Source organism: Solea senegalensis, linkage group LG6, assembly GCF_019176455.1.
Source record: "Solea senegalensis isolate Sse05_10M linkage group LG6, IFAPA_SoseM_1, whole genome shotgun sequence".
In the NCBI taxonomy this organism is placed as follows: Eukaryota; Metazoa; Chordata; class Actinopteri; order Pleuronectiformes; family Soleidae; genus Solea; species Solea senegalensis.
In genome coordinates, this window is record NC_058026.1 from 6,536,066 (window position 1) to 6,549,997 (window position 13,932).

At 40.4% G+C, this 13,932-nt stretch overlaps 1 protein-coding gene across 1 annotated transcript in view; it reads right to left on the bottom strand.

Annotated features, from left to right (window-relative positions):
* Positions 1-13,932, bottom strand: part of LOC122770945 (voltage-dependent T-type calcium channel subunit alpha-1I-like) — a 171,945-nt gene that overhangs the window by 9,430 nt on the left and 148,583 nt on the right. Inside the window, exons 32-34 of the mRNA XM_044028180.1 lie at positions 13,114-13,566; positions 6,035-6,175; positions 662-796 (exon numbers count right to left, since the gene is read on the bottom strand). Coding sequence (XP_043884115.1) covers positions 662-796; positions 6,035-6,175; positions 13,114-13,566 — 729 coding nt within the window. The remainder of the gene's footprint in view (positions 1-661; positions 797-6,034; positions 6,176-13,113; positions 13,567-13,932) is intronic.

The window sequence follows — 13,932 nt, forward strand, 5'->3', positions numbered from 1 at the left end:
TATTGTTTGAAGTAATAACATGACCATGACGTGTTTTGGACTGTATTTGACTCTGACACACAGGTTCAAAGGCAGCAACTATAGGTTGGAAATCCCTTAAAATAATGAACTTAAAAAGCCTCAGTACCCCCCTCAAAAACATCCCATTCAGAGAAAGGAATATGAAGAGAGATTCTAAAGCGGTCAGCCAAGGTCTCGCTCCTTCTCATCCACGTTGTTGGTGGATATTAAACATGTTTAATGTTTTTACAGTCTACTATTTTCACCTTGTCGCTCATCTCAAAGTTTATAAAAACAAAGATATGGACGTCTTGTCTATTGTGTCTAAGAAACACCCTTCTGTGTTTTGAATTTTGCACTTGCAGTGCCTGGTAAATTGTTGTTCAGAAATTTACCAGGAAAATGGGCTGTTGTGTATTCACATTAAATTCTTCTACAAATTATATTTAAAAATATAAAACGGCTTGTTCACTTGCACGCAGGAGCAAACACTGAGAGCTCACAGCTCATGCCACACCTCTTCCATCTTGCTAATCATCATTAATTACTATTTACATGCTTTACTGCCTGATTAAAACACCTGCCTCCCTCTATGCTCTTGACATGAGCATGCGGGGTTGTATGTGTATGTGTGTGTGTGTGTGTGTGTGAGAGAGAGTACCTGGCTGTCTCTGACCAGCAGCTGGTAGTTGCTGTGTTCGTCAAGGCTGAGGTCATCAGGCAGCGCTGGAGACGACGACTTGTCTGACAGCTGCTCCGACATGAGAGACGCCTGCTCCACCTCCGCCAGTCGGATCTGTCCAACAAACACACCGTAGCCGGTCGTATCACAACCCCGGCGTACGCAATTTACCAAGAATAGAACACCCACAGTCACATAGCGAGTCATTTGTGAGGTCTACGTGAGATACTCCAAACCAAGACAGGAATAATGTGCATTTCAATTCTTTCTTTCTTAATTTTTTAAAGTGATCTGGCATGAAACGTGTTTCTTTACACTGACATTCTGCCTCTGTAAAGGAATGCAACATATAAATGATCTCTTAGGGTCCATGAATACCTTCTCAGACCTAAGCACATGTGTGCACGTTGGAACTATTTAGCCCCTTTTCCACCTATGGTACCAGCTCGCCTCGCCTCGCCTCAGAATGGCACCGTTTGGGACGGTTTTCCACCACAAAATAGTACCTACTCAACGTGGGCGGAGTCATCACTGCACGGCTGCATGAAACTGCCGTGACTTTGCTTTACATGCGACACGCTAACGAGTGACTAGTGACTTGCAAAGCAGTTGTTTTCAGTGCAACTGAATCACTAGAATCAGTTCATTAAAAAAAGATTTGTTCAGTACTTCCTTCATGACCGGAGAACAGACTCCGTCTGACACAGTCACTGGTCACGATCAGCAGTGCTGTGGCTAATTACACCAGACTCCACAGTTAAATATTGAGATTTTAGACATTTCCCAGGTAATTGTTGGAGATTAACCCAGGTTTTTAGGATTGTTAAGTCTTTTTAACTGATCTACAGTTCGGCACTGTTCGGCTTGAAATCAGTTGCCGGCACTCTGGTGGTCATCGCATGGAACCCCGCCCAGAGCAGGTACTATGCTAGAGAAAGCGCAAAATAACCGTGCTATGCCGTAGCGAGTCGGGTTGAGCCAGTGGAAATGCACCATTAGATTATTAGGAAAGCGGTGCCTTCAATTTACACTTATTTTGGTCTAGCTGTAATTTACCTGAAATTCTCGCTCTTGCAATCAACTTATTTTAATACACAACAGGATAAATCTGTGTTTATGATAAATTGCTGTGACTTGGGACAAACTAAATGCACATAAAAGCACAGAAAACGAGTAAAAATAAAGAAACGAGAAGGTGAAGTAGTGAAGGTCACGTTCGATTGCAGCATATTTGCAATTCACACAATTTGAGGGAAGAGTAATAAATAAATACGCCATCACAAAGGTCCTGGGGGAAGTTGTTATTGCATGTATGTAGATAGACATTTAATCAAGGCACAAGTGTTACCTTGTTTGGTCACATTTTATCTATTTTGAAACATCGGCCGAGCACACACACACACACACGGAGCTGCAGATTGAAATATGCAATCTGCGCATACATCACGTTGACTTCATGGGATCACCTCTGCTCTGAGCTGAAATTGTTTTTGGTCCTTACATGTGACTGATGTGTTCATGAGTGAACGCACATGGTGAGGAAGCAGAGGTTTGAGACATCAATCATCGGCGGAAAAGGTGGAGCTACGATGGAATATGTTCCTTTTTTTTGAGAAACTAGACCTTTAGTGAGTCTATGAGGCAGATGATAATATGACAATGGTAATAATAATAATATATATTCACAAAAGGGGGTTATGAAAATACAAAATGTATGTATAAAGCATAATAATAAGTTTTTAGAGGTAATTTGAGAAATATTACTGATTCAACAACCAGGCAGGGAGTTTTTAACCCTTAGAAAACCCAAAACACATGACGTACAATATTGAGTGTCTTTTATCCTTTTTTTCAGCACAACCAATATAGACAGTGACCTTGTCAACATTTTTTTAAGACTGAAAATGTCTGTCTGGACCTTTTTATTTGCTTAATTTAACCATAAAAGTACCAGTCCTGTGAGTAAGTGCTTTATGCCCATTTTCCCCAGAATAACTTCCAACATCTGGTAGTTATTTACAATTTACTGCATGTTAACAATTTAACATGAAGGAAAAACAAAAAGGCTTATTTAGAAAAAACCCTACGATAGATTTTGACATTTCAACAGTATAAAACTCGAGTGCTTGTCTCTCAATGTGTAAAGACGGGCTTTCTAAAAAGAGCGCGAGTGAAATTACCGTAATTACCACGTTATGTTTGACGTGCATCTTCTCGGCTGTCGGACAGCACAAACCGTTGCGTAACTATCTGGAGGAGAGGTCCAAGAACCAGTAGAGGGCACTAGAGTACCACTGGTGGTATGAGCACCATCGTTTGAGAACCTAGTTAGTAGCTGATGTGATGTGTATATACATCGGAAACAAAGCGATGATGTGTGAATAATTCAAATGCATGCGGTCTGTTTTGTGAGGGATAAACATTTGGTTTTGAGGATTAATCCTCAGCATTTTTCTTACTCATTACCGTCACGAGGGAAACATCTGCATATGAAGAATGCACACAAATTGCACAGTGTCCAATTTGCGGGGAGCCAGTCGTCAACGATGAAAATACTAGTAAATCACTCTGCATTGTCTTGATTGCGACGGAGTGGGAAAAAAAAAACAAAAAAAAAATAGTGCAAATCTGCATTTCTGTGACAAGAATACAGCCAGTATTATAACTCACATGCTGCTAAACTTTAGTTTTGGAGACATGGAATGATAGTTTCATAAGTAGACTGAAATAAATGTCAATTCTTAGTGAAACTGAGCCATAAACACACAACCTGGGGGGGGATGGAAGGATGTGGATGTTGTTTGTTCTCATATTGACTGGGGAACACAGATGGAGCGGGGGGGTATGTGCCGTGTGCATTTATGGGATGGAGACCCGGTCGCTTTGCTCTCAAAGCTGTTTGCGATACGCACTTTTGTTATATGATGTGATGTGGGGGAGCACAGATTCTCTCTCTCCCTCTTGACACTCTATAGTGACACAGTGCATTCCCCTAACCCTCCAAAAAGCCTGAATTTCAATTTTTTTCTGCATGATTTACATAATAGGACTAAAAGAACTGCTTTTTCTTCTATAATTATTTATGTCCTTCATGAGGCCTGCTATGATGTATGGCTTTGGAGACAGTGGCACCATCTAACATAAACGCGTCACCCTAATTTGTTCAAATGTTGCAGAGATATGCAAAACTTTAACGTCTTAAATGGGACCTCCCACGTTTGGATTAACACTGCTGCTATTTATTTAGTGGAGTGACGTGTGGGGAAAAAAATGAATTAATAATGCATGTTATTGTGTGTTATATGTTATTATCACAAAGTAACAAATGGACACAAGTGGTTGATCTTTCAGAACAGTGTGCAGGGACCGTCTACAAACTGCAAACCAGACCAAGCAAATATTCAAAATCACCGTAATATAGTGTAGTTAATCTCCTTGAATATTATACTACAAAAATCATACTTTTTCCATAGTTTATGGCAATTTCTATTCTTAAATATGCTTCTCATATATAATCAGTGCCTGTAATAAATCACTATAGACTTATTTTCTGTCGGTAATACTAAAACAGTATTTGGGGAAAAAGACTTTTTCATAATTTCATAACTTCTGGGAATTTTAATTCAGAAGATCAACACCATAATGCAATGTAGTGCCTTAGTGCCTGCTACACTGACTACACTGATAGATTATGCCGCATTGACCCTGTGACCCCTCCGCGTGTCCAGAAGCTCAATGTGTTCCACGGACGAGCACAAACGCTGCAGCCAACGCACCGGAGTGTGATGTTTCCTCTGCAGATGCCTCAATTAGCGCAGCACCGTCAGCGACTCACTCTGGATTTACTTACTCGTGTGTTGCTTCAGCCATTAAATATTTAGCTGTTACCTTTAACTGTGAATGTGTCTGGGGCCCATTATGTTTCCTTGAATAGACCGAGTGGGAAAAAAAAAAGAAAGTACTTTACAGAAACAAGAACGCACCGATGATTTTACAATGCTTTGTTTGTTTGTTGCCGCACACGCTGGAAAGCTCCTGTGTGTGCACTGACTGTAATTACACCGTCTGTCTTTGTAATTCATACTGCGGTCCTCATCTGTGGCCCCGTTTTTTGTGTGTTGCTTGAAAGCAGTTTTATTTTTTCTTCTTCCTTTGAAAAAATGCTTAAAGATCAGCAGAGCAGATTAGCGTCGGGCTAATATCCACAGTAATTGTACATCTGCAGGTCTTGTAGTGCCGATTAACATGAGGCAACATAAAATTAAAAAAAAAAAAAATGAGGATATATTTGTCTTGTTATGATGTTTTGTTCCTCAATGACCTTGATTCATTATCTGTCTTCCTGGTTTTATTCTGGAACCAGATTAATGGCTGCAATGAAAGGGATTGAAGAACATTCACACTTTATTCCAGGAGGAGAATTATTTTTGCACACGCCAATGGGGTCGACAGCCTCAGCTCCGTGTAACCTGAGGAAGGCGTGTAGATAAAGTAACACTAGGGAAGAAATAGAGCACAATAGTGGGTCTATGCTGTAAAAAACAATACCTGCATTTATGGAAATGACACGTTTGCACATCTGTTCATATGATAATAGCTTGGAAAAACCACATGTTGCTAAAATGCTTGAGAAAAATAAAAAACTAATAAATCATTCCAAAATATTGTATTTTATTGTTCGCAAATACACTTGTTCTTTGCGCTCCCTGATTTGTTCTTTGTTTTGTGGTTTATTGTTTAGGGGCGGGGCTTAGGAAGCTGCCTGCTGATTGGCTACTGAGTTTTGGAGCGACAGCTCAATGGACCAGAAGTAAAGTCTCAGGCTTGGAGTCGCTGTCTGTCTGGAACTCATCCGACAAAATAATTGTAAGTATCTAACGTTTGTCAGATTATAACTTACAGTTATTATAATTATTTTGTCGGATGTTGACTGGGAACGAATTCCACACGGACAAGGCAACTCCATGCCTGTGACTACTTCCAGTCCATTGAGCTGTTGCCCACTCGCAAACAAAAAACAAAAAAATTTAAATTTAATTAATTTTGACCTGCAATTCAGTGGCAATTGGAGTGTGACTTTGAGTCTTATTGGGCTTCTTGTCCAGTAAAAAATAAACTCAAAATACAATAAAAAAAAACAAAAAACAACTACTTCCAACACAAGTAATACATGAGTGAATGATATAAAAAGGCAAATTATAAATTATAAAAAAGGGCCCAACAAAACGTATAGACAGCAAACAGGCTTCTTCAGGGTCAACAAACCTGGATATTTATAGCTTCCAAGACACGTGGACAGACAGGGAGGGTGTGCGTGCGTGTGTGTGTGTGCGTGCACGTGCCCCTACTGACCTCTTGTGGGTGACTCTTGCAGTCCTTACAGACGGGAGGAGAGCAGTAGTGGTGGAAAACTGAACCGGACAGGTTGTCAATCATGTCTCCTTCCAATGAGTCCTTAATAAGCAGAGACACACTGTCCAACCACTGGCTCTCCTGCAACACACACACACACATAAGCAAACACAGGCACATTATTATACACAATTTACATCAGTTTGAATAGGCTTCTGTGAGCTGGATTTCTACAAAAAAAAACAACTAGACTGACTTCCATGAAATGTAGCGGAGGAGTGGGGCATGACCCACAGAAGAATCCATTACATTTTGGAGTGGATTAGAGGGATGGATACAGGAAATGTTCTATTTGCACTTAGTGTAGGTGGTTGTGACACAGTCCAACACATCCCTCCTTGTGAAGCAGTGAATTCTCATGATCGCATTTTGTTTTCTGTATAAAATAAACACACGACATGTACTTGAATAATATCCCCCGTCTCTCTAATCTTTCTTTCCAAGATAAGCAGAAGAAATGACCGCGTGACTGTCACAGAGAACGATACTGACCTTTGTTTTTTGTATAAGTGCGTAATCTCTTTAAAATAATGACTATTTACCTCGGCTTATAATAAGCATTTTATACATATATATATATATATATATATATATATATATATATACATACATATCATTACATACATTATCTATGTCAACAGGTTATTATTATTACTCGTAGTAATTGGATTATCATCACAAATGTCAGTATTATTATGTATATTTATAGAGTTTTGTCATTTTATTTTCATACTTTTTATTCTTAAGTCCAATTTATATTATGTAATTATTAAAGGAGAAGGGGTGGAGCTAATAAGTTATACTTCTTCTCACTCCTTTTCGAGTATGCAACTTTATTTATGTGTTCTGTACATGTACTGTTACATATTCTATCTGCCATTTCTTTGGTATTGTATACATTTGTGTTTGCATATGTACGTGCATATTCAGAAAAAATAAAATAAACTTCTCAAATTATGAATATATTTATTATTATGAACGCCAGCAAATTTCCGTTTGTCTATAATGACTGTGTACGAATATTGCTAAAGTCTTAAAGTTTTACTGCAACACATGACACAGAAATTCATCTGCAGACTAAATAATTCACTCTATGTTGCGTTGGTGCAGATTTAGTTCTCGTCACACATGTGGAAACTGGTTTGATTGTCTTTTATTATTTATATACTGTATCTGTTATATATATCTGTCTTTTTTTAATTTATCATTTGGATCTAATGGCAATAAACTGAAGTGAAACTTGTTGGCATGTGGATACAGTGCATTGTAAGTATTGGTTTCACTATGTTACCCTTTTATCACCACACTGAGGCTTTTCTTGGAAAAGAAAATGTGACATTAGTCTGTATACAATACCATTCGAAAGACAATGCTCATTAACCTTTAGTGTGTATGTTACAAGTGCTGCTTATGACTCCTACACAACACCAGCCCAACTTCTTTACTTTGCTGCTGCTGCGTCTTCAGACAGTGACCGAACGGGAACTGCTCAATCAACTCTTTTCTACTCCTCGTGCTCCGCGTGAGCGCTGTGTCCAGGTGAAGAGGGCATTAACGGTCGATAGTCAGGCCTTGGCAGCACCTGCTGGTGCGCTGTGAGCCAGTACCCACGTATGCGTTGTTTTAAGTGCTAGGTGATGCACAGTGAGGGGTAAGGCAGCCTGATTGATTGGCTACGCTGGGGGCCTTGGTTGTGGTAAATGGAGCCCATGACCTTGTTTGAGTCAGTGCACGAGCATCTGCTTTCCCTACACAGCTGATAGTGGAGACTTTTTTGTCGCTGTCATTTCACAGAAATGTAACTTCCTTTAATATGATCGTGCGCTAGTTTGTTAATCTCAATTTTAGTCAGACTAAGACGATAATTTGTCTTTTTTAATGTCATGTAAACGTTAGTCCGACTAAAATCAAGCTTGTCTTAGTCAGACTAACAGACCAGCATAATGTGATTCATAGTCCGATTACTTGGTTTTCAACATGTACAGCAGGTACGAAACACAGCACGATCCATCACGCCGTCCATTTCCCCGTTCATGGTTTGTTTTTCTGTGACGTGATCCGATAAGCACTAGCTTATAGAGATACGGCGCCACCTATGGAGGCGGAGTCAGAAATACTCGGCCAATATTTTTTTCTCCGCATGTATACATGGACTCGGCACGTTGCCTGTCTTAGTCGTACTACGGTGACTGTGTCAGGCTGATCACACCGATTCATATGCTGCATACAGACGTGGACTTCGTCTTCCAGTGGACACAGTCACACTGGTGTCCACTCATATACCAGGTTTTATGCTCTGCTCACAGGAAGTGATGTTTTCTGTCCAGACAGACTGTTTGAAATGCACTTATTCTCCGTGTTATTCGTCGTTTGTGCAAATCCCATTTTTGACCTTTTGCAACAATTTAAAATCTTGTGAGATTGTGTTTACAGTATGAACTTCCTAACAATAACTGTGAATTAATGAAAAAACTGAAGTCTCCACAGGGAGATTAAACAAGCGCTCGAGCTGTAATGACTTATTTGCAAAGGGATTCTCCAACTCTAGAACAATAAGACTGAAATACATTGATTTGACTTGAGAGAGTTTGTTGCACCCTCTCCACTCATATACTTTCATTAGCATGTTTCATCATAAGAGGAGTTAGTCTGGTTTGTGCTCATGATTTGGTAAAAAGGTTGGTACAAAACTACATTTTTAATGTTTTTAACTTGGATTTATTGATGTATTTCTCACAGTATCCACCAATGTTTTTTTTTTTTATGATCAGAACATTTAGATGCTAATTTACCTTTTAAAATGTATATAAACATTTTAGAAACGTGTACTTCTATGCTCTTGTACATTTGTATAAAGCTTAACAATGCCTTAAAATAGACACTGCATTTGAAACAGTTACTGCAGGGCTGTGTGGTAAAACGTTGCACTTACAACCGTCATTACATGCAAAACACATCCACATTCATAACTGTCATAAACACTGAAGCTATTTGGTTAATTTTAGCACGAGACTGAAAGTAAAAGTGTGTCTGCTTGAATACGTAATAAGATTCAAGATTCAAAGTGTTTATTGTCATATGTACATAAAAGAAACACGTTCCCTGAGCTGTAAGGAAGTACTTTACATTTTCTTCCATATGAACGCCCTTAAAAGTAGAACAACATAAAGAGAGGTGACGACAAAGAAGACAATAACAAAGCACAAAAACACTATATATGTTAAACATCCCCTGACAACGTGCAAGAGAGAGAGAAATTTAATCTGGACTGACATTCTTCGTTTTGTCATAAGCTTCTTATTCTATCCAATTTCAGCATCTATAGTTTAATAAATCTCCACCGGTAGAGATATTTTTGAGAGCGGTACCGGGACTTTTTAGGTTAACAATCAATTCAGTATTTCTGACAGTTGCAGTTCTACCAGTTGCAATATTAGGAGGAAGACGAAACATCTAATCGTAAACACAGTTCGCAGCCTTCAAATTAAAAATACATTTGCTGCACTGTTGTTATCAGTGAAGCCAGTATTTAAATTTTGCATGTTTCCTTAATCTGTGATGACGCATCATGCTGATTTTAACATAATACATTTGTTAAGTAAATCACCTTTAAATTTCGTTACTTGTACGCCTACATGGCTTTTTTTGGAAGAAAATAGTAATGAAAAAAAAAAATCCAGACTAAATCTGCACATAAACCGCCCAAACACCAGAATTCGCTGATTAATCAGAGCAGAGATTTAAAATACGGTGCATATAGAGAGCCGTGATCCGCTGTATTCGCTCCTCTTATGGTTAAAAATATCAGTTCGCTGACAGACAATAAGCTCTGAGCACAATGAGACTGTGACAGACTCCGCCGCCCCCTCGCGATCTTCCGCTGTCAGCCTCGCCTCTCCCTCTGTTCTCTCCTCCTTATCCTCTCACCCATTGATTCGCTGTCATCCTTTAAGATGGATGATAAAGTTAATTTCCTTTCGAATGAACCAAAGTACGAGAGAGAACTTCAGTTCATTCGCTTCACACGGCACGCATTCAGACAAACGCAGGCCTTGTCGCCGTGGGAAGTACTCCGACGTAATCAGAAGCAGAACCAGTTTCTGCCTTTTTTAAGGGTGATAGCTGTAAAATACGCAACAACAATCAGTGGAGAACTATCTCGTGCTAAGGAGACACAGCGATGACAATAAAAAGCACTATAGAAACATTATATATGTAAAATATCCATATCAAACAAAGAAATGCTTGTTCTCAATGTTGCTCAGTGGTCTCCATCTCTGGTTGAGAGGTTTTTGAGTGGAGTACCAAGGCCTTTTAAGGTTCCTAATCATTCATTATTTATTATTTCATTCCAAGAGTGTCATATTTATGCCGTCTGTTTCCCTCAGGCGCAAGAGTGTGAGCCAACAGTGGATATCCACTAAGCTCAACTTTACAGTCCTTTTCTTGGCCGTTACCTTACCCTTTCTATCCTGGAACCTAACCCTCACCTCAATCTCTGATTTTTATTTGACCCCTTCTCTGCTCTGAGCATCTAAAAGTGCCACCGGTGGGTTTACATTGAAAGCCTGGTGCATCTGTAAGGCGAATTAAAATTTACAGGCTATTTAACAAGCTTCCGTAATCTTTGGTGACACATCATGGTCCTTTCATGTCTTTATAAAATCATTTCAAAGTTGAGTTAAAGGACACATGGTGAGTATTTATACTTGAGATTTAGGAATAATCAGCGATGGGATAAAATTGGACTGAATCCACTCAGGTCCGGGCCAGTGTGTGGTGCTTTAAGCTACACTGATTTACATTTTTGGCCACATTACAGACAGAAGAACAAGCTGTAAAGATACTTATGAAGGGAAATCTAAAAGATTAAAAGTTGCATTCAAGCCAAGGGAGGCGGAAACATCCGGTTGTCTGCTGATCCTTTCAGGAAACGCCTCCCTGTGTCGTGTTTTGCTTTGTTTTGCGGCGTACAACTTCATTATAGTGATTCACTCTCACTTGCTTTTATCCACAGCAGGAAGCTCTGATAAACATATACAACCGAGAGAAAGTAGCAGCGAGCCTGTAAATAGCTTTCGAAGCTGAATGGTCGGAGAACTCGGGGCTGTAACGCGGAAAAAAACAAGACGAATGGATGCTAAAGCCCCTTTTCCACTAGCCTCGTAACTTTTAAAAAAAAACAAAAAAACAAAACGTCAGACAAACTCTTTTTGTGGTGTTTGACGTGCATCTCCAAACTAGTTTATTGCATCTTGTGCCACAAGGGAAGGCAGGTTTCTCCAATCTGCCGTAAATGATTTGGCCCTCAGATATATTCTACAATAACATTCATCAGACAGACAGAAATAATGACTCCAAATGAATGCTAATGTTCCTCTTGTCGAGTGTGTGAATGGTAGCAACTGTTTCCAAATCAGTGCTAAATGTGACACGTTACAACTGCAGTACAAACCGGATCATTAGGACAATTAGCCAATGTGTTCCAAGGTTATGTAAATACTTGAGTTTGAAGATGGCAGATCTTCCTCCTTTCATCAGACGAGCAGACAGACGCACATTTAATATACATCAGAATGACCTGAGGCGAGCTCTCCATCTCTGAACAGCTCTGGCTTTACTGACACGTGTTTCATTGCAGTCACTCTCTTTCACTATCATTTCACTGAAGGGAAAACACCTCACCTACTCTTTTCCTTTATGGTTTATTGTTGCTGGCTTTTATTGGACAATGCCATTCATTTCTTTTTCTCTCAATTTAATTTTTATTGCCTTTTGGTCGATCGCATTTATGAGTAGAAAGAAAATCAATGAGTAATTGATGATTGGGAGGGAAATTCATGATATAATTGAAAGTCCAGTTGTAAGGAGAACATGTTATTTTGTACTGAATGAGCTATAGTTTCAAAGTTGGCTCCAAGAGATTGTGTTCATTCCTTGCCTGTAAAACCAGGAAGTCTTCCTGATTCTTTGGAATAAAGTTCATTTCATTAGAGGTTTGTGTGTCGTCGTCCTTACGGCTGATCTCCAGAATCAAGACCGATGTTGCCTCTGTTCTCCTTGGCCAAGTCCCTTCAACGTAATCATCCCAGATTCTATAGGGCCTTCTTCACTGTTTTCCAAAACCCTGATGGCGAAATTCTTCAACAATAAATATACATTTCGGTCTTGGTCTATCACATCTTCCCACCAAGTTTCAGGAAATTTGGTGGAACTTAGGGGGCGCTTTAGAGCCCTCGAGCAATGCACGGGTCCAGGCACGATGCTAATATCGCATTTTCACTAGACCTGACCTCCGTGCAAAGTGTCCAGAGTTTTTATGCACTTTAATCCCCTCAAAAATGACCGCAAAGCCACAGAATGACAATAATCTGAAGGAAAACAACAGGTTCCTCGCACAAATTCATGCCAGGAGCTGTTTCGACTCACATCTTTTTTATTTAAATGTTGCTCTCAATTCTCGTTCAGTACTTTTTCTTTTTCCCACCAGTTTGTTTGTTTTCTACCTCGACAAACACAACTTCTAAATCTGGGAGTTTTCTTTCCACCTTTGCTGTTGTCATCTCAACACTCAGGGTTATTAGGGATGAGCCGATATGATATTCAGTGTCATATTGGTTTTATGCTAATCTAAATCACTGGATTAGGTACCCTGAGAATTAAAAAATGAGATGTGATATGCCCCCCAAAACTTCTAAATGTCATGTAAACGCAGGCTGACGTATGAATGTGAGTGGGGAAGTCAGTGATTATATGAGATACTAGGACTTATTTTAAGATAAAAGAAGATGCTGTTTTAGCTTGTCCCTCCCTTATTACCAAAGCGGATGATCCTGAATCCTGGCTCAGGACCATCAGAAGGAGTACAGTGGGTGTGGCCTCCCTGTGGCTGGGGTCAACTTAAAGTGTAATGTTGTAAAAAAGACTCATCCTTACATCTATTTGCTCAGAAGTCCTGTTGCATCTTTACATTTAGTTTCTTCACGTTTGGTGTGAATGCAGCAGAAAAGTCCTCTTACCTGTGCTGGAGAATAGAGCCGACACTGATGATGCGTGCGTCCATCATGAGCCGCTCCACCTTCTCCTCCCTCTCGCAGCGGTGCGATCACCAAACCACCCGGACCGCCGACTGTCCCCGCTGCCATCGGAGCACCGGAGACCATTCCGCCCACGCCTGGCCCGCCCGCGGCGCCGCCCGTGGCCCCGGCGATGGCTCCGATGTTTCCCATCATGCAGCAGAGGCCTCCCTGAGCCAGCTCCAGCTCGATCTCGGCGTCCATCTCGGCGTCCTCCTGCGCCTCCTTGTTGGAATCGTCCAGATGCTTCATGAGCACGGCCACAACCACGTTTATCAGGACGAACTGAGCCGTGAGCACGAAGGACACGAAGTACAACGGCGAGATGAACTGTAGTCCAGCGTGGCAGCCGTAGTCACCGCCCGGGCGGCCCGGTGGACACTCCCTCAGTGTGTCCTGGAGGGTTTGAAAGGATTGTTTAGGGGCAGTGATTCCATATAAATTCTCTCATTCTCTGATTTGTCTAATACATTCCCTGCAACCCAGTTGTGGGTCTCTGTGAATGACTGGTTTAGGGGATACAGAAGAATGAAAGCAAGAAAGGGTGAAACAAAAGCGGAGGATGAGTGGGAGGGTGACATGGAAGAATAGTGAGCATTTGGGGAGATGTAAGACGGGTGGAGGAGAGGACAGGGTAAAATGTGTCTCTGTTATTCACTTTACAATTACATTAAACATCACAGTTCAAGAAGCTGAATGAAGCAAGTGTTTGGCATCTTGCTTGATAATTATGTGCATTTTTTTTTCCAGCATGAATGGAAA